The sequence below is a fragment of the Ursus americanus genome, chromosome 16 (assembly GCF_024610735.1).
Source record: "Ursus americanus isolate L20-20 chromosome 16, mUrsAme1.1.p, whole genome shotgun sequence".
Taxonomy (NCBI): domain Eukaryota; kingdom Metazoa; phylum Chordata; class Mammalia; order Carnivora; family Ursidae; genus Ursus; species Ursus americanus.
In genome coordinates, this window is record NC_142142.1 from 30330746 (window position 1) to 30355282 (window position 24537).

Sequence of the window (24537 nt, forward strand, 5' to 3'; positions counted from 1 at the left end):
ATAACAATAAGAGATAAAGACTAGAATTATCCCCATTTTATGCAGTGGACACTGAGGGCCCAAAAAGGGAAAATAACTTCCCCATTAGGGCAAAGTTAAACAGCCAGGAAAAGGCACACTTGGAATTTAGCACCAAGACAGGCTATAGATCCCTTTCTCTTAATGATTTGCTGTGCTGCCTCTCAGACAAGAAACAAGGGGAGAAACAATAAACAGAATAAACTTGTTAGTGTTCAGTACTACAAAAAATAAAACAGGGCATCATGTCAGAGGTGTGGGGGAGAAAATGAAGATGTCAGGGAAAGCCTCACTGATGCAATGACATTTGAGCCGAGGCTTGAAGGAGGTTAACACAGTTATCTTGAGACATAGGCAACAGAGAAAACCTAGTGCAAAGGAATCTTATCCTTGTTTGTGAAAGAGAAATGCCCTGTTGGCTGTGGCTGGAGTTTAATATGTAAGAGAGTGTCTGATTAAAAGTGAAGTCAGGGAGATAGGCAGGAACCAGACCCCATGGGGTCTCGGGTCACATTAAGGAATTTGACTTTTATTCTAAGTGCAGTGCATTCTTATGCAGGAAAGTAACACTCCCCGATTCATAATTTTCAAAGATCACTCTCACTGCTATATGCAAAATTAACTTTATGTAGGGCCAAAGTGGAAGCAGGAAGACCCATTAAGGAGCAATTACAATGCAGGTGAGAAATCTTAGTGGCTTGAACTAGGGAGTGGCAGTGGAATGATATTTAGGGTACTATTTTGAAAGTAAAATTGGTTTAAGTCTTGCAAATAAACTAAATGTTAAGAGTAAAGAAAGAGGAATTTAATTAGGAGCCTTGAGGTTTTGGTATAGTAACTCAAACATGGTAGTGTCCTTTAATGAGATGTACAAAACTAGGGGAGAAATACCTTCCATAAGAAAAATTAAGATCTTTATCTTGAACTTTATAAAGGAAGGGGCTCTTCTACTTTTTAAAAAAAAATATTTATAAGTTTCAAAAAAAGAGTTCTGGAAATAAAGCTTTTTAATGTTCAATTTTATGAGCTCTTACATTTGAAACCAAGTTGGAGGAGCTGAATTTTCATTTGTTTAATAAATATTTATTGAGCATTTACTGTGGCCAAAGACCATGTGATGAGATACCGAGATGGACTAAACAAACAAGATCCTTACTCCCAGTGCTTTTTGGGAAAGGGAGGAAGGACGGTCGGTGATTTTTTCCCCCCTGTTCGTTGTCTTATTAAAAGTTCACCTAACGCTTGAGTAGCCATCTTATAACTGCATCTCGTGCTTCTGGCAGTTGGGCCCACCGTTCTAAACGCTCACAATAGGGTTAATAAATGAATCTCTAAATAGTGACATCTCCCCTCCCACTAGAACTTAGGCTTTTTAAGAAATAGAAATTTTCACAAACAATACGAATACAACCTTTGCTTTGAAGACTAATATTTTTGCAGGAATGGTACCTTTATAAAGATCGTGGTTGCCCCCGTACATATTTGTTCTTTCTTCATATCCAATTAAATGAAAACACTAGTCTTTCCGTAGCCCAACTCTCTAGGCTTGTTGGGTCTAGCTCAGGCGAGAGGAAGCAGGAGCCGTTGGATTTAAACAGTTTGGTGTAATCCTTCTCTACGCTCTCTCTCGCTAGCCGGGGACGTGGTGTCGGCTACCCGGGGCTTTCCGTCCACGCAGCACAGGAATGAAGGAGTCTGGGAGGGGGTCGGGGAAGGGAAAGACGGAAGAGACATTAAGTAATTGGTTCTTGAAGGTATAAAAATGATGTTTAGAGTCTACTCTAAAGCACTGATTTCAAATGCCCGCCCCCTGGGCCGTTTCGGCCCCGCCCCTTGTTGTCGTCACGCCGACTTCCACCTTGCCTGCTGCGGATTGGTCTCTGCCTCGGCCTCTGAAGTGCGACGAAAGAGCTTGGGGTTTGGTTCCGGGTCTTGGGCCCTGGCCCTGGGCGCAGAGGTTTCTGGGAGGTAAGAGTCTTAATGGTGTGTGTATGATTTCCGGAGGCTGTCGCCTTATACCTCGGCCGACGTGAGCGGCAGGAGGGTAGCAGATTATCTCTCTTGTCCAAGGGGGGGCAGGGAAGGGTGGTTGGGGTCGGAGTCGGCGATAGGGAACCGGGCGCGGGCGGTGGAGGCCCCGGAGCGGCGGGCGGTGGCAGAGCCCTTCGAGTCCCCGGCCGGCCGTGGAGCGCGGAGCGTGAAGGCAGCTTTGCAGACGGCGTTAAACAGGGTCTGCACCCCTCCATCCCCCGAACCCCTTGCGAGTCGGGCCTCTGGGTGAAGAGTCAGCGAGTTTCTGGTAACAGCCGGAAGGCGAGCCCCCGGGAGGCGGGAGTGATAAAAAAATCCGGGAGTGTATGGGAGGCGGCGGCGCCCCCGGCGGCAGGAAACCCAGTTTCTCCTTCTGCATAGACCCCTTTTCCCTTTTTGAAAATCTAGAGAAGTATACCAGTTCCCCCAGCTTCCCTGCACTCTTGCTTTTCGGACGCTTAACGGGACTTCCTTCAGTCGCCACATCTGCTAGGCACTACTCTTGGCAGCCCAAACCAAAAGTAACAAGGAATGGGTCCCTGAGTTTTGCCTATCAGAAGCCTTTGGGGGTGAGTTTCCTGTCTTGAGCATTGTAACCTACAAAAGATCTGATTTATATAATAATGGTTGCTATAGAAGGAAATTGGACCAACAAAAGGTTGTTGGAGAATTTTGCATATGTAACTGTCATTAAAGTTTAGCACACTTTTCTCCAGGACACTCAGTATTTGTCTATGACTGTAAAACAACTTTTGTTGTTGTAGTTACTAGCCTATTTTCTTTTGTATGAGGTTCAGATAAAATGCAGACCTTAGGGCGTCTGGTGGAGTAGGGTTGAGAATTTTTAAAACTTAATCATGGCAGTACTAAATTTTACAAGGCTTTGACATTTCAATCTCATAATAATCCTGGAGGGACACTGCCCATTCCACAGAAACTTAAGCTGGATTGGAGGGCCACAGAGACAGAAGAACAGGAACACGAACTCAGATCTTCATGAGAGAATTTTTTGCACTAAGTAAGAACTGCCTAAGAAGCTATATTCCTTATAGACCACAAGCTTCGTTTTTTTGTTTTCTTCAAAACTCTTGTTTGAGATTATTTAAGAGAATTTTGGAGAATGAGTTTTGGAAGTTATTTCACAAGGATGAATATTTATTAATACTTTATGAAATGAGGGTTTGTCATATTGGAAATAACTTGGTATAGTTTTTCTTTAAAGGATAAAAGATGACAACAGCAGCTAGGCCAACTTTTGAACCTGCAAGAGGTGGGAGAGGAAAAGGAGAAGGTGATTTGAGCCAACTCTCAAAGCAATATTCAAGTAGAGACCTACCTTCTCATACAAAGATAAAATATAGGTAATGAAGACTTTTTATTTTCTTGTTCAGAAGACAAGATTAAATCTGTTAAATGGCATGTTCATGAGATTGTAGCATATTTGGGGTATATTTATCTGTTTTCATAGGAGTAGAATGCAGTAGAGTGTTTGACATTAGAATTATGCTTTTTATAAAACACTACCATATATAACTTATGCAGAAATTCCTATTAACTGGGAACTTCCATGTGTATATGGCACAATAACAATGACCTCAGAGGACCCATGAACTATTAGCACTAATCAATGTGAGATTAAAAGTGTCACAGTAATGAGCCCTGAGTTGACCTACTAACAAAAAGTAAAGAGATTTTAATTAATCTGCAGCCTTATGGGAAAATATGGGACTCAGTTTGGGCTCTGAAATATTGGAAACATTACAAGAACGCCTGTTAGTAACCTTCAGATTAGGGTAATGATCTCCTTTAGTTCCTTGAAAAGTGAGGGACTAAAGGACAGAGTTGCTTTTTGTGAATTGTCTTCTATTGCTACAGCCATGTGTTTTCTTAGTAACATTTTTGCCGATTTGTTTCTACTTTAGACAAACTACTCAGGATGCCCCTGAAGAGGTTCGCAACCGTGACTTCAGGAGAGAGCTGGAAGAGAGAGAGCGAGCTGCTGCAAGAGAAAAAAATAGAGATCGTCCAACACGAGGTACCAACACTGCCCCCACAGATTCGTCTCATGAAATTATGTTGACAACAGTTTTTCTTTCATGTGCTAATTGGAACTGATTAATATTTTTGTTTGTTTGCTTTAAAATGTTGGTGTAAACAATTTAAAGTATTGTTTGCTTTAAGATTCTGGTAACACTTTCTTAAGTGATCAGATTAGAGGTGCTAATAAGGTTGATTCCAGATCCATCTCTTTGTGCCCCTGTAGTAGAAGGAACAGGATGATCTGGGGATATCTGGCAGCTGTTTCAGTTTACATAAAGGTGGTTTTTTGTTTTTGTTTTTTAAGATTATTTGAGTGAGAGCAGGAGTGCACATGCGCATGAGCGGGGGAGGCGTGGGGGGGAGAGCAGAGGGAGAATCTCAAGCAGACTCCACACTGAGCCTAGAGCCTGATGCTGCTCTGCAGGCCTTGATCCCAGGACCCCGAGATCATGACCTGAGCTGAAATCAACAGTGGACACTCAACCGACTGGGCCACCCAGGTGCCCCTAAAGGTTTTGACTGTTTACAGCAACCAGAGTTTTTGAGGCCCTGTGTTTTCTGTCTATAAGGGTCTCCTATTTTTGTCACTGGCTTTTGGAAGGCATCTAGGGGCATAAGTTATACTGTCTTTTTTATATTTTCAGCGTATGTAAACTGTTCCCTAAATTTCCTCAGAAAGGCTACAGTTCCCATATTAAAATCATTATTTTTCATTAATTCATTCAACAAGTGTTTACCAAAGACACATGCCAGGCACTGTGGTTCCTGTCTGTGCTATCTTGATGATTATAATCTAGCTCTTTGTGCCCACGGGTCCCTAAAATGTTACAAGAAGCACAGTGTTTTTTTTAGTAAGCTAAGTGATGTTTGTTTTCCCCCAGAACATACAACCTCCTCATCAGTGTCAAAGAAGCCTCGGTTAGACCAGATTCCTGCGGCCAACCTTGATGCAGATGATCCTCTAACAGATGTATGTTTTATTTCCTCTGTCGATCTCCATCTCCACATAGTAGTTCATTTGTTATGTTTTCTGAAATGCTTCTTTTAATTTTTGGCTTTAAGAAGTGGCCTATTTTATTTTTACTTACTGGTGTTCAAATGTAGTCCTGACTTCAGTGTAAGCTTTATGATTGATTTTTAAATGAAAAGTATTATTAATCACTAGAGTAATTAAACTTTAAGAGCAAGTTTGATCTCTGGAGAACCAAATAAGAAAGTGATCTATTAAAGGATAAGCTTCCCCAAAAAATAATTCTCCATACTAAACCCTGAAGGTTGACCATGTTCTGTACTTCCAGAGGGCATTCTTCATTCTAGGGTCTCTGTCAGTAATAGCACCCCCAAGAGTTGAACTCAAAGCCTTTCCACATTAGATACCAAACATGCCCTCTCTAGATGTACAACTCAACTTAAGGGCTCCCTCTGCTTAGGAAGGGAAGCGATCTAAGTGGAAGTTCTTTTACGATTAGTGCTTCAGTTAACATTAAAATTCAGTGGGACCCTATGGTCTATAATTAACTTGCAGTTTTGTATATTCAGTGAGAAAACATGAGTGGCTTTTCATCGGTTGCATCTAACTAAGTACATATATCAGCAATTAATTTCAGAGTTGACAGATTGAATTAAGTAATTAACTCAGTAATTAAAGGGAATCCTATTTTAAATGGGATTTAATAATTGTTTGAAATTATTCTGAGAATGTAGCACCCTTTTTTGTACTTTTGATTATCCTTACTTGCTTAAAAGTTGTCTTGAACTAATGAAATTATTTGACTCTCAGGGTGATACACTGTGTACATTATGTACTGTGTGTATCAGTGTAAAGTGTTTCTTGTTGGATTTTAGAAATATTTTCATATGTAAATTCCCTTTTGACCATGTACATTTGAAGAATACTTTGTTACACTTTTTGCTGTTACAATCTCTCAAGCATCTCAGGGACATTTTAGTAAGAATTCTGTATGTTTTGGTTGATGGTTGACTTTAATCATATTTAGGTGCATTTATCTTTCCCAATAGGAAAATTAATCCTGCCCAAAGATATGGTAAGTGTAATTTTTTTGGGAAAAATAATGAGTAACGTGCATTTTCTCCTGGGCTGTCGTCATTCTTTTTTAGGAGGAAGATGAAGATGAAGATTTTGAAGAGGAGAGTGATGATGATGATACCGCAGCTCTTCTTGCAGAACTAGAAAAAATTAAAAAAGAAAGAGCTGAAGAGCAGGCCAGGAAGGTAAAATCAAAATATTAAATATGTGCATCTTCTCATCTTTTCTGAACGGAATATTTTTTTTTTTAAGATTTTATTTATTTATTTGACAGAGAGACAGCCAGTGAGAGAGGGAACGCAAGCAGGGGGAGTGGGAGAGGAAGAAGGCTCCCAGCAGAGGAGCCTGATGCAAGGGCTTGATCCCAGAACACCGGGATCACGCCCTGAGCCGAAGGCAGACGCTTAACAACTGAGCCACCTAGGCGCCCCCGGAATATTTTTTAATTTAAGTAATATCATCTTACATTAGAAATCGTCCTTGCCATGTCTAGATATTACTGCACCTGTAGATCTAGAAGGCTGATTATTTTTGCGACATCCTGATTTTCCTGGTTATGTTAGAAATTCTTTCCAAATAGTTCAGGTATGCTTCATAGTGCTCATCAATTTGTTTTTTATTCATTTGTTCATGTTTAACAGACATTTAATCATTGTCCATTACGTATCAGAAGAATTAAAGATAAATATGATATAATCACGGTCTACAAAGAACCCATGGATATAATGAGGCCATCTTTATGTCTTCGTCTCCTGGTTCCATCCTTCTTTCTAGACATTTGTTGTGTAGTCTGTAACTAGATTTTATGTAACCTAGGACAATTTACCTAGCCAGTTTCTCCGTTTATACGATGAAAGAAAAGAATGTCTATCTCAAAAAGAATTACAAGGATTACATAGGATCCACAGTACATACCTTTAAACTTTGGATGAATTTGCCATAGTAGTAACAATAAGAGATGAAACAGGTGAGCAAAAGCAGGTCAGAACAGTAGAGGTTTATAAGCCAATGCTAAAGGAGTTTGGACTCTGTCTTGAAGGCCATGAAGAGCTAGTTGATTTCAGCAGGAGTATGATAAGATTGGATATGCGTTTTATTTTTTTGTTTTTTTAATTATGAAATATTTCAGTAATACAGAAAAATAGGAATAATAAATTTAATAGTCATCTACTTGGATATGCATTTTAGAAAGATTACCCTGGCAGAAGTATGGAGGTTGGATTGGGAGAACTGATTGAGAAGGCTGTTCTAATAATCCTCACACGTAATTAAGATAATTTTGCATAGTAGGAATTGGAATTGACAGAAGTAAATAGATGCTGATAGAGCTGTCAAGGAGGTAAAATTGACCAGATAAAGTGACTGAATAGATGTGGCAGCCAAGATGACCCCCAGTTCCCGGGTAGATGTTACTGACATTCCCTAATAGGGGGGATGGCAGAAGGATGCCCATGTTTAGATGGAGAGAAAAGAGATAATGAGCTCTGTTTGGAACATGTTGAATTTGACACATTATGAGACATTCACATGGAGATGTCTGTGTCCATTTTCAAACAGAACAGCTCGGCTTTTTTTAGAGCTTCTGTGTAAGTTTTCATTTGAACCAAGAATTATTCTGTTTAAAGAGGAGAAAAAGACTGACGTGGGTTCACGTGAGGAGTCTCAGGAAGTAGAAGATTGCTGAAATTCAAATTGGAAGAAGAATATTGTAATTCCTGCCAAAGTTTGGCATACAATAGCATAATTCCCGTAATAGCTTCTAACTGTCGTATCTAATTTTTAAAAATCGGAGAATTAGGAGAACTTTCCTAATATCACTTGCATACCACTAGAGGGCTGTTGTTCTATTCCCAATTCTTTTGGCTTGCCTAACAGCTCTGGATGCATAAAGAGACAAGCAGTTCAAGTGCATTTGGTTGACCCTTAGGGAGGATAAACATTTTAGACAGAAGGTTTTGGAATTTTGTAAGATTCCTCTACTCTCTGTACAAAATGTATTGGTGTTTCTAGGGGTTGAAGGACGGTTTTACTTTTGTTCCTGTTGCCCGTCTGGTTTTCTAGTGGCTGATTTTTGAGGTGTCCCAAAATAATATTTTCAAACCAGTCAGCCTATGTCAGGGGCTAGGAAGCTTTCTGTAAAGGGCCAGATGGCAAATATTTCAGGATATTTCAGGCTTGCAGACCAGGCCATCTCTCGTGCGGCTCGTCGGCTCTGCTCACTGTAGCATGAAAGCAGCTGTAGACAATATAATGAATGAGTGTGACTGTCTGTTCCAGTAAAATTTTATTAACAAAAATAGGATGGTTTGGGTTTGATCCGAAGGCTGATTATGAGCCTATGTTTGTGAACCATAATGTGCCTGGTACTTGAATATGGAAAGAATTGCCACCTTTTTTCCCCAGTGCTGTGTGTGGCAGGCAGCCAGGACTCTAAAGGAGATAATATTGCAAATATAAAATGGCCAGAACTTTATTATATCACATGTGTTATTATTATAAGTTGGATACATTGTATACTTGAGCTTTTATTTTTCTAGCATCCCAGAGAAATGTCTTCACTTTCAACATCAATATAATTTGTTAAAAATACATAGTTTTTAGAAAGCTATCTGTTCTTAATCTGTAAGGGATGTTCCTGATTTTGTTTGCTTAAGGTCTGAGCAGTGAGCTGAAGGAGTTTCCCTGTTTATTTCCCTGAGCATTGTGTCTTCTCACCCCTGGTTATTTGGCCTCTTAAAAATGAAATCTGTTGTTCACATTTGTATATTAAAATGAAATATCATTAACTTTGTGGGAAATGAGGCTATTTTTCCAAGTGGTCTAAAACTTGATTAGGTTCATTTTATTTATTTATTTTAAGGTTTATTTATTTGAGAGAGGGAGAGAGTATGAGCAGGGTGGGGGAGAGGCAGAGAGAGGGAGAGAATCCCCTGAAGGTACTGAGGGTGGAGCCTGATGTGGAGCTTGATCTCACAACCGGAGATCACGACCTGAGCCAAAATCAAGAGTTGGCTACTTAGCTGACTAAGCCACCCAGGCACCCCTATTAGGTTCATTTCAAATTGAAAGTCTTTTTTTCCTTGATCCATTAAGTCATCAGTTTTTGTCCTTCCTAAAATACAGTAAAGTGGGATTTATTTTTGTTTTAAAATAGCATGAACAGGTAGAGCTAGCAGTATGGCTAAGAATTCAGGCATTTTATATTTCTCATTCTAAGAATGAAACTGAGGGTGATTTGAGTTTAAAGAGGTTAATGCTTAAATTAAAAGTGAAGAAAGACAAGCTTGTAACTGATGAAGAATGAGTGGTATAAAAATGGAAAGTTAGTAACAATAAATCGTAACAATGAATAAATTTGGGGTAGATTAGTAGAAATGCATGTTAGCTGAATATAATATGTTACATGATAGTTTATCTTAGGAGCTACTTCTTAGCTAATAGTAACTTGTCACTAAATCCTGGAGGTATAAATTTATATTGTTAATAATTCAAAATAAAATTATTTTTAATCATAGTTTTATATAGCCCATCTTTAAAAATCAAGGTAATAGCTTTGCTAAATGTGTCTCTTTGATGTTTAATATATTCTCAAATTACTAGAATATATTTACTGATGTACTCTCTGAAAATAAGCAATTAATTTTGTATGTACTTCAAGAAAGAAAATAGATTTAAATATGCATTCATAGAATTTCTGAGTCAGACTAATGAATGTATGATGACAAGCATGAAATATTTATAATAAAAAGGCCACATTATTTTGGTAAGTGAGCTTTTCTGGTATATCTTACATCTTAAAAAAACAAACACCTACCTTGATGCTCATTCCTTCTCCCTCATAAAATCCTAACAGTCTTTTAAAATAGGAGTTATGTAAGAAGATTGACCCCAGAATTAATGTAAGTAAATGAGTCCTTCTCTGTCCTTGACAGGAACAAGAACAGAAAGCTGAAGAAGAAAGAATACGTATGGAAAACATTTTGAGTGGAAACCCTCTCCTTAATCTCACTGGCCCATCCCAGCCTCAGGCCAACTTCAAAGTTAAAAGAAGGTACTTCACACTGACGAGTTGGGTATATATTGCAGATTGTGCCATTTGATACCAAACTATATTATGTGAAGCCTCTAAAAGCCCCCTTTTCACTGATACTCTTCTCCATCAGATATGGGAATACTGGAAGAAGGAGAATGAAAGAAGATGTACTTACTTTTAGTAGATATTTATGATAACCAGCTGCGTACCACATACTGTTCTAAGCACTCGGGATGGGGCAGTGCATTGAGCCCTTGGCTCTCCAAAGCTTACATTTTGGATGTATGGGTGAAGAGTCCCCAAGGTTACCCTTCACATTCAGAGACTTCCTAGAAGGACACAGAGGATTCCACATATAGTTGTATTCGTGACTAACGTAGTAAAGATACACAGCCAGATAGATCATAAAGGAGAAAGCTATGCTTCCTTATGCTCTGTCCTTCCGGTGAGGGGTTACCCAGCACGTTCTTTCCGCTAGACTGAAATGTAGATCTGGGCCAGTCTATGAACCTTAATGGTTACACCCCAGTGGTTTCTTCTCCTTTGTTGCCATAAAATGCAAATACGACAGTGCATGATTACTAAGTAGTAACTGATGAGAGAGTATAGAATCCTTGAAACCATGCAATCTAAACTACAGTAAACTGGTCAGTTATTATCATCTAGAAGTATCTGTACCAATCACGGTGCTGCCTCTTTGTTTTAGACCTGAAAACCTTAAATATTTATGTAATTAAGCCTATGAATTCCTAACTCAAAGTTGCTTATATAGGAGAAGTAATAAGAATGTTCGTGTGTTCTAAATAGAAATTGCCCTTCCTGCTATAATAAAGCAAGATTACAGTCTATTAAGAATTACTTTATTCTTTTGGGTGTAATTGCTGCATCAGGTGACGGACATGTTGAGCATCTTTCTGGGTAGTGACTAAGCTCTTCAATTCACTTGTTCTTGTCTCCTGATACAGACATGTAAGAGCGTTCTGTTTTCTTTTTTCCCTTTAGGTGGGATGATGATGTTGTTTTCAAGAACTGTGCAAAAGGTGTAGATGATCAGAAGAAAGACAAAAGATTTGTAAATGATACACTGCGATCTGAATTTCACAAAAAATTCATGGAGAAATATATTAAATAGTACAGTTTTATGTGCTTAATTAAAGACTGTAAAATGTAAAGGATCATTCTTTGTTTTCTTCTTTTTTTCTCTTTCCTATTCTAAATTGTGTATAGGCTTCCCTAATTTTAAGTTCCAAAATAACCTCTCCTTTATTGATACCTTATTTGATGAGGACTTGGGAATTGGTTTAACCTAGTTTCCATTCTCTGAATATTTCCAGTCATATGTTTTCCATTTAATATGGGAAGGGGAATCTTGTAATAAATATTTTCAAAAATCGAAATAACTAAATCCGTGTCCCCAACTTTTTTGTTGAAATGTATGCAGCTTATAAAACATTGCATATTTTCTTTTGTGAATTGTATTTCTTTGTGCATTAACTTCTCATTTCTTTGACATTAAAGTCACTTAATGTGTGATATCTTCACCGTGTGTTTTTAAGAGTGTAATGGAGGGTGAAAGGCCTTCTATTTTGGCCCACATGTTGGTAGGGAAGAGTGTCATCAACCTCTCTGCTCCCTGAGTGTGTGTCTGAAGGTGCATGGGGTATCCTTCACTTCTGCAAGTGCTCCTTTCTTTTTCTCTTGGCCCAAAACCACTCCTTAAGCATGCCTAGACAGCATGTGGCACTTACTTGTGTTCTGGATACTCAACTGTCATGTCTCTTTTGAATGAGATGGAGTTTGCACACTGACATATGGTAGCTGCAGAGCCTAGGAAAGTTTAACATCAAATAATACGTGAAATAAAACCTTTGGAAATAGGATTTTGTTGGTTTGTTTGTTATCTGGGAGGATATGTATGTGGGAAGTGGGAGTATCTCTCTGCAGCTGGGAAATGAAGTTTTCCTAAGCCTTGACTGTGATTGGAGGGTGTCACTTTGGTAGAAAAATTGGGACCAGAAATTGAACCATTTTACAGAGACTCAGTCATAAGGTATCTCAGTTGTAACAGATATTGAGCTTGATAAGGTTAAAGATAAAACTTCTCAAGCAAAAGTAACATGCTTTTATCAGTGCCTATTTCTTTAAACCCTTTTCTCTAAGAGCTTACTTACTACTCCAGCATTTTCCCAGTGGAAGCTGGGACAGTTTGCATGGACCCTGAGTCAGGAATAAAGCCCAGGTCTTGGCTCCACATTCATGCTATGTATTTTTTCCAGGTGATCCACTTACACAAAATTTTGAATACTTCAACTAGTGCTTTCTAAAAACCTTTAGTAATATTTAAAACCTTATTTTTAAAATACCTCCTTGGGGTACCTGGGTGGCTCAGTCAGTTAAGCGTCCAACTCTGGATCTCAGCTCAGGTCTTGATCTCAGGGTCGTGAGTTGAAGCCCTAGGTTAGGCTCCATGCCAGGCATGAGATCTACTGAATTAAGTAATTAATTAAACTCCAGCTTTACAATTTGTAAAGTGCCTCTATATTCATTTTTGATTTTCTAAATAGCACCACTGTTCCATAGTTAGGAAGTCCTGGGTGCTTCCATGTTGAGGACAATGAAAGGTCAATGACTGGATCAAGGTTAATACATGATGGGACATGTACCAGTGCCTTCAAACTACATAAAAATGTGTTCCAGATGTGACATTAGATTTCCAAAACTAGTTCTTGGGATTCTGGATAAAGTCTTGTGGAAAAGAGGTGGTGGTGGCAGCACTTAATCATAGAAGCTTTTCCTTCTTAGCATCTGAAAGGCTGATGCTCACCAGGGGCATGATGCAGGTGCACCATTATCCCACCACTCCCTGTAAAAGGCGGACATCATTTTCCCTGTTTTATGGACAAGGAAATTGAAGTTTGTAAGAAGTTTAAAAGCAAAGTCATAAAGGGGGTAGGGTCGAGATTCAAACATACAACTGTCTTTATTCTAAAGCCCATCTTCTTCATTGCTAAGCATCACTGCCTCTTCGTGTTACTTTCCCTGACTTTGCTTACCTACGAAACCACAGTGATAAGCTAATCATAATAGAGTTTGATGGGAACCAAGTAATACTGTAAGGGGTACGTATCTGGCGGGCACATAGTAGGGATTTCATACGTGTCCTTTATACTAGCATATAGCAGGAGCCAGCTAAGACTTAACAAAGTCTATTGTTTCGTTTAATCATAGTGGTGTCATTTGGGATCAGGAGATTCCCTAACCTCTCAGAGCTTGGGTTGGGTTATAGACACGGTAATTGCTTTTGCTTGGTGGCTTGGATTAGAAACCTAGTAACAGAAACTCAAGTGAAATAGAGGTTTATCTTAAAAATACTTAAAAAGACACCTCCTCTGCCCAGCTCCGACTCTGCTTCTGTCAATTCATCTGCCCCACTGCCTCTGCAAGGCTAGATTTCTGCACCGAAGCGCTAAGAGGTCATCCCTTCATGCTCCTGGCTGCCCCGCTGGGTCTGTGTCCTGCCCCAGGGAGCAGCCTGGGGCCTGTCTTGTCTTTGAGACACCTGCTCCCAAGGACTTCTTTGACTGAACCGCTCTGAGGAGGAGAGGCTACAGCGACTGAAAGGGAGAGGGGCACAGCCGGCCCTTCTGGGCGCCCGCATGTGAAGCTAACCCCTCTCCTCAGGGGCGAGGGCTGCGGAACATGGAAGACACAGCACCAGCCTTGGGACCATCCTTCGACAAGTGCTGGGTGCCCTGGTATCTGTGGTATTGTGACGATGTGGCGCTCACACCTTCCTCTAAATCACACTCCCGCAGAGGCCCCCACTACATGCGAGCGATTGGAATCTTCTTATATGGAAGCTTTTAGGTGTTTTTCGTTTTCCTGTTTGAAAATGTCCTGCTCTGCCTGGCCTAGATGTCAGGCACCTTAGGAGGGGGAAGGCAAAGAGCAAGAAATCCGTGGTGTTCACAGCCCCAACAGCCGCATCTGCCAGGTTTCCTCTCCAGGGGGACCGTTCATCTAACCACATTTTCAAGCAGCCTCCCTTCTGAGAAAGAGGCAGAGGCCTGGTCCTACAGGCCCCAGGCTAACTGGAGCAGCTTCATGGGAGCTCAGCCATCTTTGTGCCAGAGTCTGAGGAACAAGCAAGAGGAAGGAGTGGGGCCTTAAATACTTTTTGGCTTCAGAAGGAAGGGTTCTAATGTCATCCCGAGATTTCCTCAACACTCAGTGTCCTTGAAGGTCTATCCGGGCCCCACAGGCCTATTTCCAGAGGTTGGGTGAAATAAGCGCTGGGGCTTAGTCCCGCCCTGGAAGAGTTTGCTACGAAGAAGCCACTTGGGGAAAAAAAGCTGATGATGAGGAGAAAAACGGGTAAGACCAGCGGCCACCATGCTAGGGCAGCGGCCCTACAGAGGCGCAGTGCCCCGCCCCACCAGCCACCCCTCCCCCCAGCCCTTTCCTCTCCCTCCCCCTCCCCTTTTCCCCCTCCTTCCCCCCCCCAGCCCCGCAAGACCACGACCCTGTCACCTCCCTGCTTAAACCCCACAATAATCACAATGGAAAACAATCCCATTGGTGACAGCCACATAAAATGTAGACACATAGTCACAAACTTGAGGAAGTGCAGCACCTCTTTGGAGAAAACTCCAAGGCTCCACTGTGGGGCATCAGACAAGGTTAGTAAATGGGGAGAAATACCTATTGCTGGATGGGAAGATGCAGTAGTGTGAAGCTGTCAGTTCTCCAAGCAAAAGAAGCTATTATAAAATTCCAGGAGGTCAGGATTTTAAAATTTATTTTATTATTCTTTTTCATTGAAATACAGTTGACAGGGGCACCTGAGTGGCTCAGTGGGTTAAGCGTCTGCCTTCAGCTCCGGTCATGATCCCAGGGTCCTTGGATGGAGCCCCGTATCTGGCTGCCTGCTCAACAGGGAGACTGCTTCTCCCTCTTCTCTGTCCCTCCACCCTGCTGGTGCATTCTCTCTCTCTCTCAAATCTTTTTTTAAAAAGACTTTATTTATCAGAGAGAGAGCGCGAGGGAGCACCAGCAGGGGGAGCAGAGGCAGAAGGAGAAGCAGGCTCCCCACTGAACAGGCAGCCGGATGCAGGACTCGATTTCAGGACCCTGGGATCATGACCTGAGCCAAAAGTAGATGCTTAACAGACTGAGCCACCCAGGCCCCCCTAAAATCTTTTAAAAATATATAGGTGACATACAAGTTGGGATTTTTTTAAATAGATGTTTTGACCAAATGATTGAAAACTTTTCTGTTAAAATAAATGTGTAAGAACATCCCGGATAAGACAAAAAATTCTGTCAAGGAAGAAGACAGAGAGGGGTTTTCTTCACCCATTTTACTTTTCTTTTCTTCACCCATTTTTAAAACACGTTACGAACGAACACAGACTAACGTGGTTCTGGCACCAGCATAGAGAGACGGGGAAAAATGGAACATAACCAAGTTCAGAAACAGATGCGAGCACGTAAAATACTCTCACATATAAGAAGATCTTTTAAAGGTAACGAAACAAGAAAGAAGAAAATCTTTGGGGAAAGATTGAACTGTTCAGTAAATTGTGTCAGGAAATTTACTAACCATTTAATAGAAAATAAATTGCTACCGTCCAGCACAAGGGCAGGGCAAGACCCGTAGAGTTAGCCAGTCAGGAAACAAGAAGCCCTTTATAGATTCAGAAAGTTCACTACTTAGACAGTCAGAGAAAGGAATAACCAAGGGTGCTAGGTCTCTGTGGCCCTTGAGTAGGGCGACCCTGAAACCACGTGGGCCAGGTGACAGCAGCACTAATCACAGGACACGTGGTGCCGAGGAGCCAGCGTCAGGCTGCTGCGAAGCTTCCTAGCTTCCTGCTTGCACCCCAAGGGAGGTGAGGCAGAAAGCCGCAGACCTCATCAGAACCAGGAGGCCGTGGGAAGCTGTCTCTGACAGAATCCTTGGGAGACAATGAAGCGAGGAGCAGCTGCTCTCAAGTCCCCCATTTCCCCGCATTCCAGGAAGATCCCAAGGCGTTCTGCCAAGATTCGCATCAGCTGCGATCAGGTCCAGTTGGCCCCAGGTGGCCTGTGCAGGTGCACGTGAGGTCTTGGGTGCCTGCACAGAGCCCTTCCCTACAGCGCCTCCCCAGTCCTCCGGGGGAAATTCCCTGTGGTTTAAAGATTTAAAGGAAATAAACAAATATACTAGAGAAAAACATAGGTAAATGTGTGTTTAATTCTGAGCTGAGATGACCTTTCTTTTTTCTTTTTTTTTTTTTTAAGAGACAGCACACAAGCTCTGGGCGGGTGGGGGGGGCGGGGGGGAGGGCTGCAGAGGGAGCAAGAGAGAATATTAGGCAGGCTCCAAGCCTCAGAAGGGGCCCGCTGTGGGGGCTCCACACAGAAACCACAGGGGGCTCAATCTCACAACCCTGAGATCGTGACCTGAGCAGAAATCAAGAGTCAGATGCTTAACCCACTGAGCCACCCAGGCTCCCCAAGGGATGGCCTTTCTAAACATGGTATCAAAAGCAGAAAATACAAAAGAAAAATAAAAGAGATAAATTGGTTACATAAGAAGGTTTCGTAGGTCAAAGAATTTAAAATGCCAGTATTATGTTTAAATTCCCTTGCTGAGACAGCTTTTCTATTTTCTTAGAGCTTCTGACTACCTTTCTCTTCTTCATTAGTATCTTCATGTATCTTTATTTAAAAAATGATTTCATTATATGAGATTAGCAATCAAGTTCTCCCTTTTCTGTACCCTTCCAGATGGAACAGTGGTCCCCACATGAGTATAATTATAGGACTGCTGTTAATGCTCTCCCACGTAGAATGTCCCATTTTCAGTGCCCCATGTTTTTCTCCTTGATTTGTTCCTTTCTTCTCACAGAATACACCCTGCACTAACTTCCTAGGGAAGGATGAATGAGAGGTAACTCAGGTGAGTCCTTGTATGTCTACATCTAGCTTTAGTTTACCCACCCCACCCCCTAACCCATCCCACCCCACTTCCACCCACTGACCCAACCCCACCCCACCCCCACCTGCACCCTCCACACATGCTGCCCCTATCATTAAGCCCCCAACACCATTGATGTCTTTCCTGAGTACGGGGTTGTTTTTTTTTTTAAGATTTTATTTATTTATTTGACAGAGAGAGGGGTAGAGATAAAGCATGAGCAGGGGAGCAGCAGGCAGAGGGAGATGGAGAAGCAGGCTCCCTGAGGAGCAAGGAGCCTGACACAGGGCTCTATCCCAGGACCCAGGGATCATGACCTAAGCTGAAGGCAGATGCTTAACTGACTGAGCCACCAAGCACCCTGTGAATATGGGTTTAAACTAAATTTCTCTTAGAATCTAAAAGCTTTGGTCCATTTTTTTCTAAATCCAGTATTGCTCCTGAAAACTCTGATGTCAATCTCCTTTATATTCCTTAATATATGTCCCTATATTTTGTTTTTAATGTCTGAGATCTTTTGGGATGTTCTCTCTCACTCACTATGGCTGTTCTAAAATTTCATAATGATATACCTATCTATGAGTCTACTACCATTTTTATTTTGTTCGATTCTCAGTGAGTCTTTGGTGATTCATGGGCTTAAGTTCTGGTAAAAATTTCTCCCTTCTTTTTCCTCCGTTCTCTCTGTTCAGAACTCCAACTGTTTGGTAGATTACCCTTCCATCTTTGATTTTTTTTCTTCATGTTTTGGTCTCTTTTTGTTCTACTTTCTAGGGCATTTTTTACCCCCTTTCATTTCAATTATTTTGCTGATTTTTTGTTTAATTTTGACAATCATATTTAAAATTTCCAAAATCTCTTTTTTATTCTTGTAACCTCTCTCCTGCTCTCAGTGATTTTCAACCTTGCCCGCACGTTAGAACTACCTGGAAACTTTTAAAAACCTTGATGCCCAGGCCATACCCCAACCAACTAAATCAGAATCTTTGGGACATCCATATTTTCTCAAGCTCTCTAACTGACACCAATCTTTATCCTAGTTTGAGAACCATTGCTTTATCCTGTCTCCGTTTTAGAGCCATAGTATCTTTTTCTTCTATATTCTATTAATATTGAATATGCTTCAGCATTATATTAATATCAAATATTATGTATATCACACACACATATACTAGTTAGCTAGATAGGTAGATAACTATCTACTTAACTTCTGCCATATACATAGAAGGTATAATTATCAGGCTACAGACTCAGATATGCCTAAATGCATCTATTTTTGTCTTACCATAATTCAACTTAATTTCTATTTCCAGCCCCTATTCTCACAGATAGAAGAAACTTCATCTTAGTCGACGCAAGTTTATTTCCATTCTGGGTTTATGTATGCAATGCCCTTTGACTCTCTCTTAGGCTGCTTATTAGGGAGCAGAGAGAAACATGCTTCCTCGTTATTTTTAAACAGAGGCACCTCTTAAATAAATTACTGGGTGTCAAAATGAAATGGGGTCATCACCATTTTGTTTTTCCTCTTAGCTTTCTTCATCCTTAGAAATGAGATGTCACTGGCTCAGGTGCAACACACGTATTAACACATGTATTCTCTCTTTTATAAAAGTTGATTTGTGCCTCTGTCTTACCCGTGCAGGAGGCTGTATTTTCCCCTCCAGAAAGAACTGCCTGGTATGCATGTCGAGTTCCCAGCAGGGTACGTTACACGGTCCTTTCTTTCTAAGCTGAATTCTGTATGTTTTTGTCTAGATATCAGGGCAGGTGTTAATGGGCAAAGTGGTTCTAATAAAATGTTGTACAGTCAAGCGCCCACACACACTTGCTCTCTCTCTCTCGCACACACACCTGCGTGTACGCACGCCAGCACACGCACGACGGCGCACGCAGGTCCACCTCGCCTTCTTTCCTCAACCTTTTCCAAACGGCCACGGAGCGAGAAGCTTTCACCACTGCAGCTGCTTCTCCGTGATCGAGGGGGCGGCACGCGTCATGGCTGCGCTACCCAACTGCTCCCTAAGGAAGGACAGCGAGCAGGCCCTCCCAGATCCCAGGGCAGATGCTGAAGTCGCCCTTGGCCGGGCTGAAAGCCCACTCCGCTCTTTGCCCTTCCTTCCTGCCGTTCAGGCGCCTCCAGGATTTGTGGACCATTTTCACAACAGTGAGGATGAGATGCCCGATCATGTTAGGAAACTGTATAGGCTCTGAAGGCATTTTCGACCCACACCGACACATTCTTCAAGCTGATTTATGGGCTAAACCCCCATGCAGATTGACCAGAGCTAGACTGACTACATCTGGAGTGGAATTCTAGATCCACAGAGAAGCCCAAAGGTGTTGGGAGTTCTATGCTTCTGACCTTGGAAGAATGTTCTAATGTCAGGGGGAAATTGCTGCTGCTGCCTTCTCTCGCTCAGACTGCAGAGATTTAAATTCCAAGAAGTTCAGCTCTTGAATTTAGTGATTCTGTGACTATGTGGATTGATTTTTCATATCCACAAATGTATGTATAAATAATGTTATAAATGTGTTATATAATGTTCAAAAGTGTTGTAAAAGTTATTTCCTGGTAATTTGGCTAGCCTGGGTGGTAGGACTCCGCCTCTCTGTCCCAGGGTTGACACTTTGGCCACCCTTGGGGCAGAGAAGGTCAGCGTTTGTCTTACTGTTTCTCCAGGACAGCAACCATCTCTGTGTGTATCCTCTTCCTCCTGGTGGTCCACTGTGAACACAAGGTCAACCTCCATCAGATGACAGGGTTGCCCCCGCCATACTTCCCTGCTTACTTTCCCTTTACTTCCCAAACAGAATACACATTTTTGCCTAATGAGAATAAAGTTATTAATTAAACGTACTATTTTATTAATGCATTATTTATTTATTCTTCCTTTTTAATAATTATCATGTAAAAGTTTCAACATAGTAAGTTAATATGTACTGCTCACCACTGTCCACATTTATGTTGTTTTTGCCTCACTTTGCCTCTGTTTTTTAAAATTTTGACACATATATGTACTTTCATGTAAAATGAATTTAATTGTATTTCGTGTATTATGTGTGCTTTTTAAAAACTAAGATAAAAAGACCCAGTATTTTTCTACTTTGTTCCTTGCTTTCCCTTTTCTCTCTTTTCCTGCTCCTTCCACATTAGCTCCCACAAGCTATCCATGTCAACAGCCTAACGTGTATCATCCGTGCTTTTCTCCTCGCTCATACGATCACACAATTGCTTTGCCCATGTCCCCACACGCTTGCTTTACAAATATGGGATCACATAGTTCCCTGCCTTTGTTATTCTTATTCAACAAAATTGTATAGAAATACTTTTAAGTTAACTAGTATAATTCTAACTCATTCCTCTTCATGGCAATGTGCAAGATTCAGTGGTGTTCTGGACCATCTAGTATTTAGTGCTCACCTCTTGCAAGAGCAAGTTATTCAATATTTGAGAATTTTGAAAGCTGGTTATAAATCACAAGAAGCTTCAAATAGTCCACGGTGGGAGAATTTACACCCTGGAAACTGGCAAACACTACAATTCAGGGCCTTCTGGTGAAAGTTTACAATAACTTATTCCAGCAATCACCTGTTGACTGGCTGTTCATTTCATTTCCCTCTTCTGTTTATTTTCTGTTTCCTCCCACTGTGAGCAATGCTATAATCAACTTGGAGGATGTGAGCAGTGCTGAACAGGCTTGGGCAGCCGCCCCACTGCGGGTCCAAGGTCAGGCTGGGCAGGGGCTCAGGGGAGGCCTGGGCCTCAGACCCTGGCTGCAGCTGCCTTACTGTTCCTTTGATGCCTCAGTTTTCCAGAATGTTCTATGTGGACCCTTCTTATGAGGTCTCCCATGGTGTTGACCTCCTGTCCTTCCTTCCATGTCCTCGTCTCCTCTGCTTCAGCCCTTCCTGCCTGTTGTCCGTAGCTGCCTCCTCTACACTCTACATTCTGAGGGAGACACATAGAATAACCAAGGCACAGTCCCTTGGGTTTTGAAAATCCTGCAGTTTGTGGATTGCGGGCGGTGTGGGGACTGGGTAGAGACGGGAAGGAGCTGGTTTCACTTGGGCTGAGCTCTCAGAAAGCAATGGCTGCTTTAGGCTGCTGATCGCCATAACTCTCTTCGGCCTGTGCCCCCTGCCCGAGCTCCCGGCTCTGTTTCCCCATCTGCTGAGCACCGCCAGCCGTGGCCCATCGGCACCTCACACTCAGCAAACCTCTCCAGAAGGAGCCCCCTGTCTCCCATCTCTGCCTCTTGCCCCCAACCACGACTGGGGGCAGCTGCTGTTTCTTCACGGGTGCGCACCCCTGGAAACAGCAGTCTGTGGTGTTCGAACAACGTGCCTGTGGAAAGCCTCGGCATCCAGCTGACGTTAGCTCCCTTTCCTTCCTTCGCCTCCCCTCCCCTCCTTTCTCCTCTCTTTCTTGGAGGAAGAGCTGTCTCAAGTCAGCAAAAAAGGAAGGTTCATAGCGTTGCCACAGCGAATGTGTTTTTGCACGCAAAGGTAGAGAATGTTCTCTAGACAGAGAAGCCCAGCGAGACAGCCTCCAGAGGAAAGCGACACTCCCACTTGATACGTGTTACCAGTTTTTTATTGACCAAGACTTAAGTGGGAAAGGAGCCAGGGTGCGTGCTGAGCAGGGGGCAGCACGAGCCACAAAAGGGGTCTAGTCCAGAGACTTAGACGCCCGAGGACCCTGGCCAGGCTGAGGCAGAGGGCGTGATTGAGCCGAGGGCATCCAAGTCAGAGGAGAAAAAGTTTTCTCTCTTTCCCTTCCACTTGCAAATTGCCCAAGGCAGGCCATCCATCAGCCCCGGACCGACACTGCTACATCCATCCTCCCGTTATCTCCTGAGCCGGGTTGTTGGAAAAAGCTCATAAAACATGCGAAGACAGAACGTAATTATTTAATAGGCTGTCAGAAGCCTGAGCACCAGGGCCCGGCAGCGTACCAGGAAAAATGAAAGATCGCTCATGTGGAAAAGTTTGTGGGTTTGAAGTCAAAAAAAAATTGGGAGGAAATACAGCTAGAATGTGTTTGGCTTAGAATAGTGAGTCAGTGCTTTCAGAGGGCGGGTCTAAACATGCGGTGAACACTGAGCTCCTACTGTGTGCAAGACACTGTTCTAAATGTGGAGGTTCAGGGTGCCTGGCAGCTCAGTCGGTGAAGTGTCTGCCTTTGGCTCGGGTCATGATCTCAGGGTCCTGGGATCGAGCCCCAAGATGGGCTCTCTGCTCAGTGGGAGTTTGCTTCTCCCTCTCCCTCAGTGATCTCTCTTGCTTTCGCTCTCTCTTAAGTAAATAAATAAAATCTTTAAATGTGGCATTCAAAGATGCTCTAGACACTGAGCTGGTCTCCGATGTATCAGTCTGCCTGTCTGGGGCCAGACAGAGAGGGGTGCAAATCACAGCTCCACCATTTACTTGACTTCACTTAATTCATTTCATCTCCCTGAGCCTCAGTTTGCTGATCTGCAAAATGGAGACAATGATCCCATTTTATAAGAATAAGATATAGTAGCATGTGTAAAGCTCTTTGCATAATGCCTGGTACATGTAAATAATAAACCTCAGTTCTCCCCTGCCCCCACCCCTACCTTCTCCCACCTCATACTGACAAGCTGTTTTCTTCGCTGCTGCGCTCCCAGTGCCCAGAGGAGTGCATGGTCTGGCAGGCGGGGCTGGAAGGATGTCAAAGTGCAAAGCTGCCCTTGGAGAAAAATAAATGCACATGCTCAGAGCAGAACAAGGAAACCCGAGAATGATCAACGGGAACTGTTGACAGCACCCCACGTTTGGTCCAGATAAGAGAAGATGTGGTGTTTGCTAGGAAGGGTGGGAAGTCTGTATTCATCTGTGTGGAAGGCTCATCTATGTGGTTGGGGAATGAGCCTCGGGGAGTCTGGACCTAGACTGAGTCCAGCTGAGTGGGAGGAAGTGTCTTCTGCTGGCAGAGCCTGAGTGGTTGCAGATGGAGTTCTGGGAGGTGAGGTCAAGTGTCCCACACTGGCAGGCAGGAAAGACCCTCTCCTGGCTTCCAACCCTGAAGGCTCAGATTCTGAGAACTCTGCTCTATTGGAAACAGTCACCGAAGGAGGCCTTGGCTGTCACTTGGGACCATTCCAAACCTGTTGCAATCTTCCCCTCCATAAGTAATGGTGCAAACTTAGTTGTTCAAGGTCATAATCAACACCACCAACCTGGGCCCCTGTTCTCGGTCTGCCTGTAGTGTCTCAAGTGCCCCAGCACTCTCCCTGCTTCTCCCTCAATCACCCTGTCCCTTCTCCCTCAAGGGCCATCTGCCCTCCCACACTGCCCTTCCAAGTAACGCCCATCCCTCGTGGTCTAGCTTCAGTCGGCCAGGAGGCTTCCCGGACCCCCGCACGTGCAACCGCCACCTCCTCTTCATCGTCTCCCCGTGTCTTCCTGGTAGGTGTACGAGAGATCTCACGGGATTAACTCTCCCACAAGAGACAGGAGCTTCTGGCCTCTCGCAGAGGCTTCGTGTTCTTCATTCTCACTTCCTCACATCCTCAGAAAAAATAATGGGTGCTTAATATTTGATTTTAATTGCTTGAGTAGGGCAGGTCACTACATATTATCCTCTCCCCGACAAAAACAGACAAATGAAAACAGAAGAAAACAAGTGGAAAAACCCAAGTTCAACTTGTAACCGTTTCTGTCTGTCTGTCAAGGCCTCTGCACGCTCTGGGTCCTTGGAGAAAGAGCTCTGCCGCTATCACTATGTAACGACTGACTGTGGGCCCACACTGAATCATAGTCTGAGTCCCCCAAATCTCTCCCTTGCTCGTTTGCTCACTCTAGCCCCCAAACATCTCCAGTAGTGAGGAACACCATTTTGCATATTTGGGTTCAAGTTCTGGACCCAACACACATGGACACGGCCACCTCCAGCAAGGCCACGGGGACCAGGCTCAGTCTCCTTCTCTGGGACATGGGGTGGATGACGACTTGCTCTCAGGGTGGTGTGTGAATCCAATAAAACGCAAAATACTTTACAGGCGTCAGTGGCCGATATCAGCATTTGGTGCCCTATCTTCCCTGCGAAGCACTTGGTGCCCAGCCTGCTCTCTGAGAAGGGCAGGAGTCCTCCCAACCTGCTGCCCCTGGTCCGCTGATGCGGGAGCTCAGGAAGGACACCGGGGTGCTGGCCCACTCCACCCCCGGCGCCTGCCATTCCTACAAAGCCCGTTCCCTCTCCTGAAGCTTCCGGCTCTGAAAAAGAGAGAAAAGCATGTGTCCTGAGAAGCCAGGGCAGCATTTAAACTCCCCTTTCATCTACTTTCGTTTTTCTACAAAAGAAGGAGCTGTCAGTTTTCCATTGCTAACACATGAAAAGAGATTAATGGCAGTAATAGTCCATGTGGAGATAATGTTCCA

The 24537-nt window shown here is 42.9% G+C and overlaps 2 protein-coding genes across 7 annotated transcripts in view; one reads left to right on the plus strand and one right to left on the minus strand.

Moving 5' to 3' along the window:
* KDM4D (lysine demethylase 4D) overlaps window positions 1-1898 on the minus strand; it is a 39993-nt gene extending 38095 nt beyond the window's left edge. Inside the window, 1 exon segment of the mRNA XM_087868232.1 lies at window positions 1468-1898. The gene's annotated coding sequence lies outside the window, so the exon portion shown is untranslated.
* CWC15 (CWC15 spliceosome associated protein) lies at window positions 1864-12049 on the plus strand. Of its 6 annotated transcripts, none has more exons than XM_045790795.2 (7): window positions 1864-1986; window positions 3272-3410; window positions 3972-4084; window positions 4971-5059; window positions 6208-6321; window positions 10069-10187; window positions 11172-12049. In XM_045790795.2, exons 2-7 carry the CDS (start codon window positions 3280-3282, stop codon window positions 11299-11301), a joined length of 696 nt encoding a protein of 231 aa, XP_045646751.1. In that variant the 5' UTR covers window positions 1864-1986; window positions 3272-3279; the 3' UTR covers window positions 11302-12049. The 6 variants fall into 6 exon arrangements, with proteins under 6 accessions (XP_045646751.1, XP_045646754.1, XP_045646750.1 ...); XM_045790798.2 differs by lacking the exon at window positions 1864-1986 and adding an exon at window positions 1988-2062; XM_045790794.2 differs by lacking the exon at window positions 1864-1986 and adding an exon at window positions 2089-2317.
* Window positions 12050-24537: the final 12488 nt, after the last annotated feature.

Excerpts from the sequence above, each read along its gene's own strand:
- CWC15 (XM_045790795.2), top strand. The coding sequence starts at position 3,280 with ATGACAACAGCAGCTAGGCCAACTTTTGAACCTGCAAGAGGTGGGAGA. Across the intron at positions 4,085-4,970 it reads TAGAGATCGTCCAACACGAG|AACATACAACCTCCTCATCA; the intron begins GTACCAACACTG and ends GTTTTCCCCCAG. Across the intron at positions 6,322-10,068 it reads CTGAAGAGCAGGCCAGGAAG|GAACAAGAACAGAAAGCTGA; the intron begins GTAAAATCAAAA and ends TGTCCTTGACAG.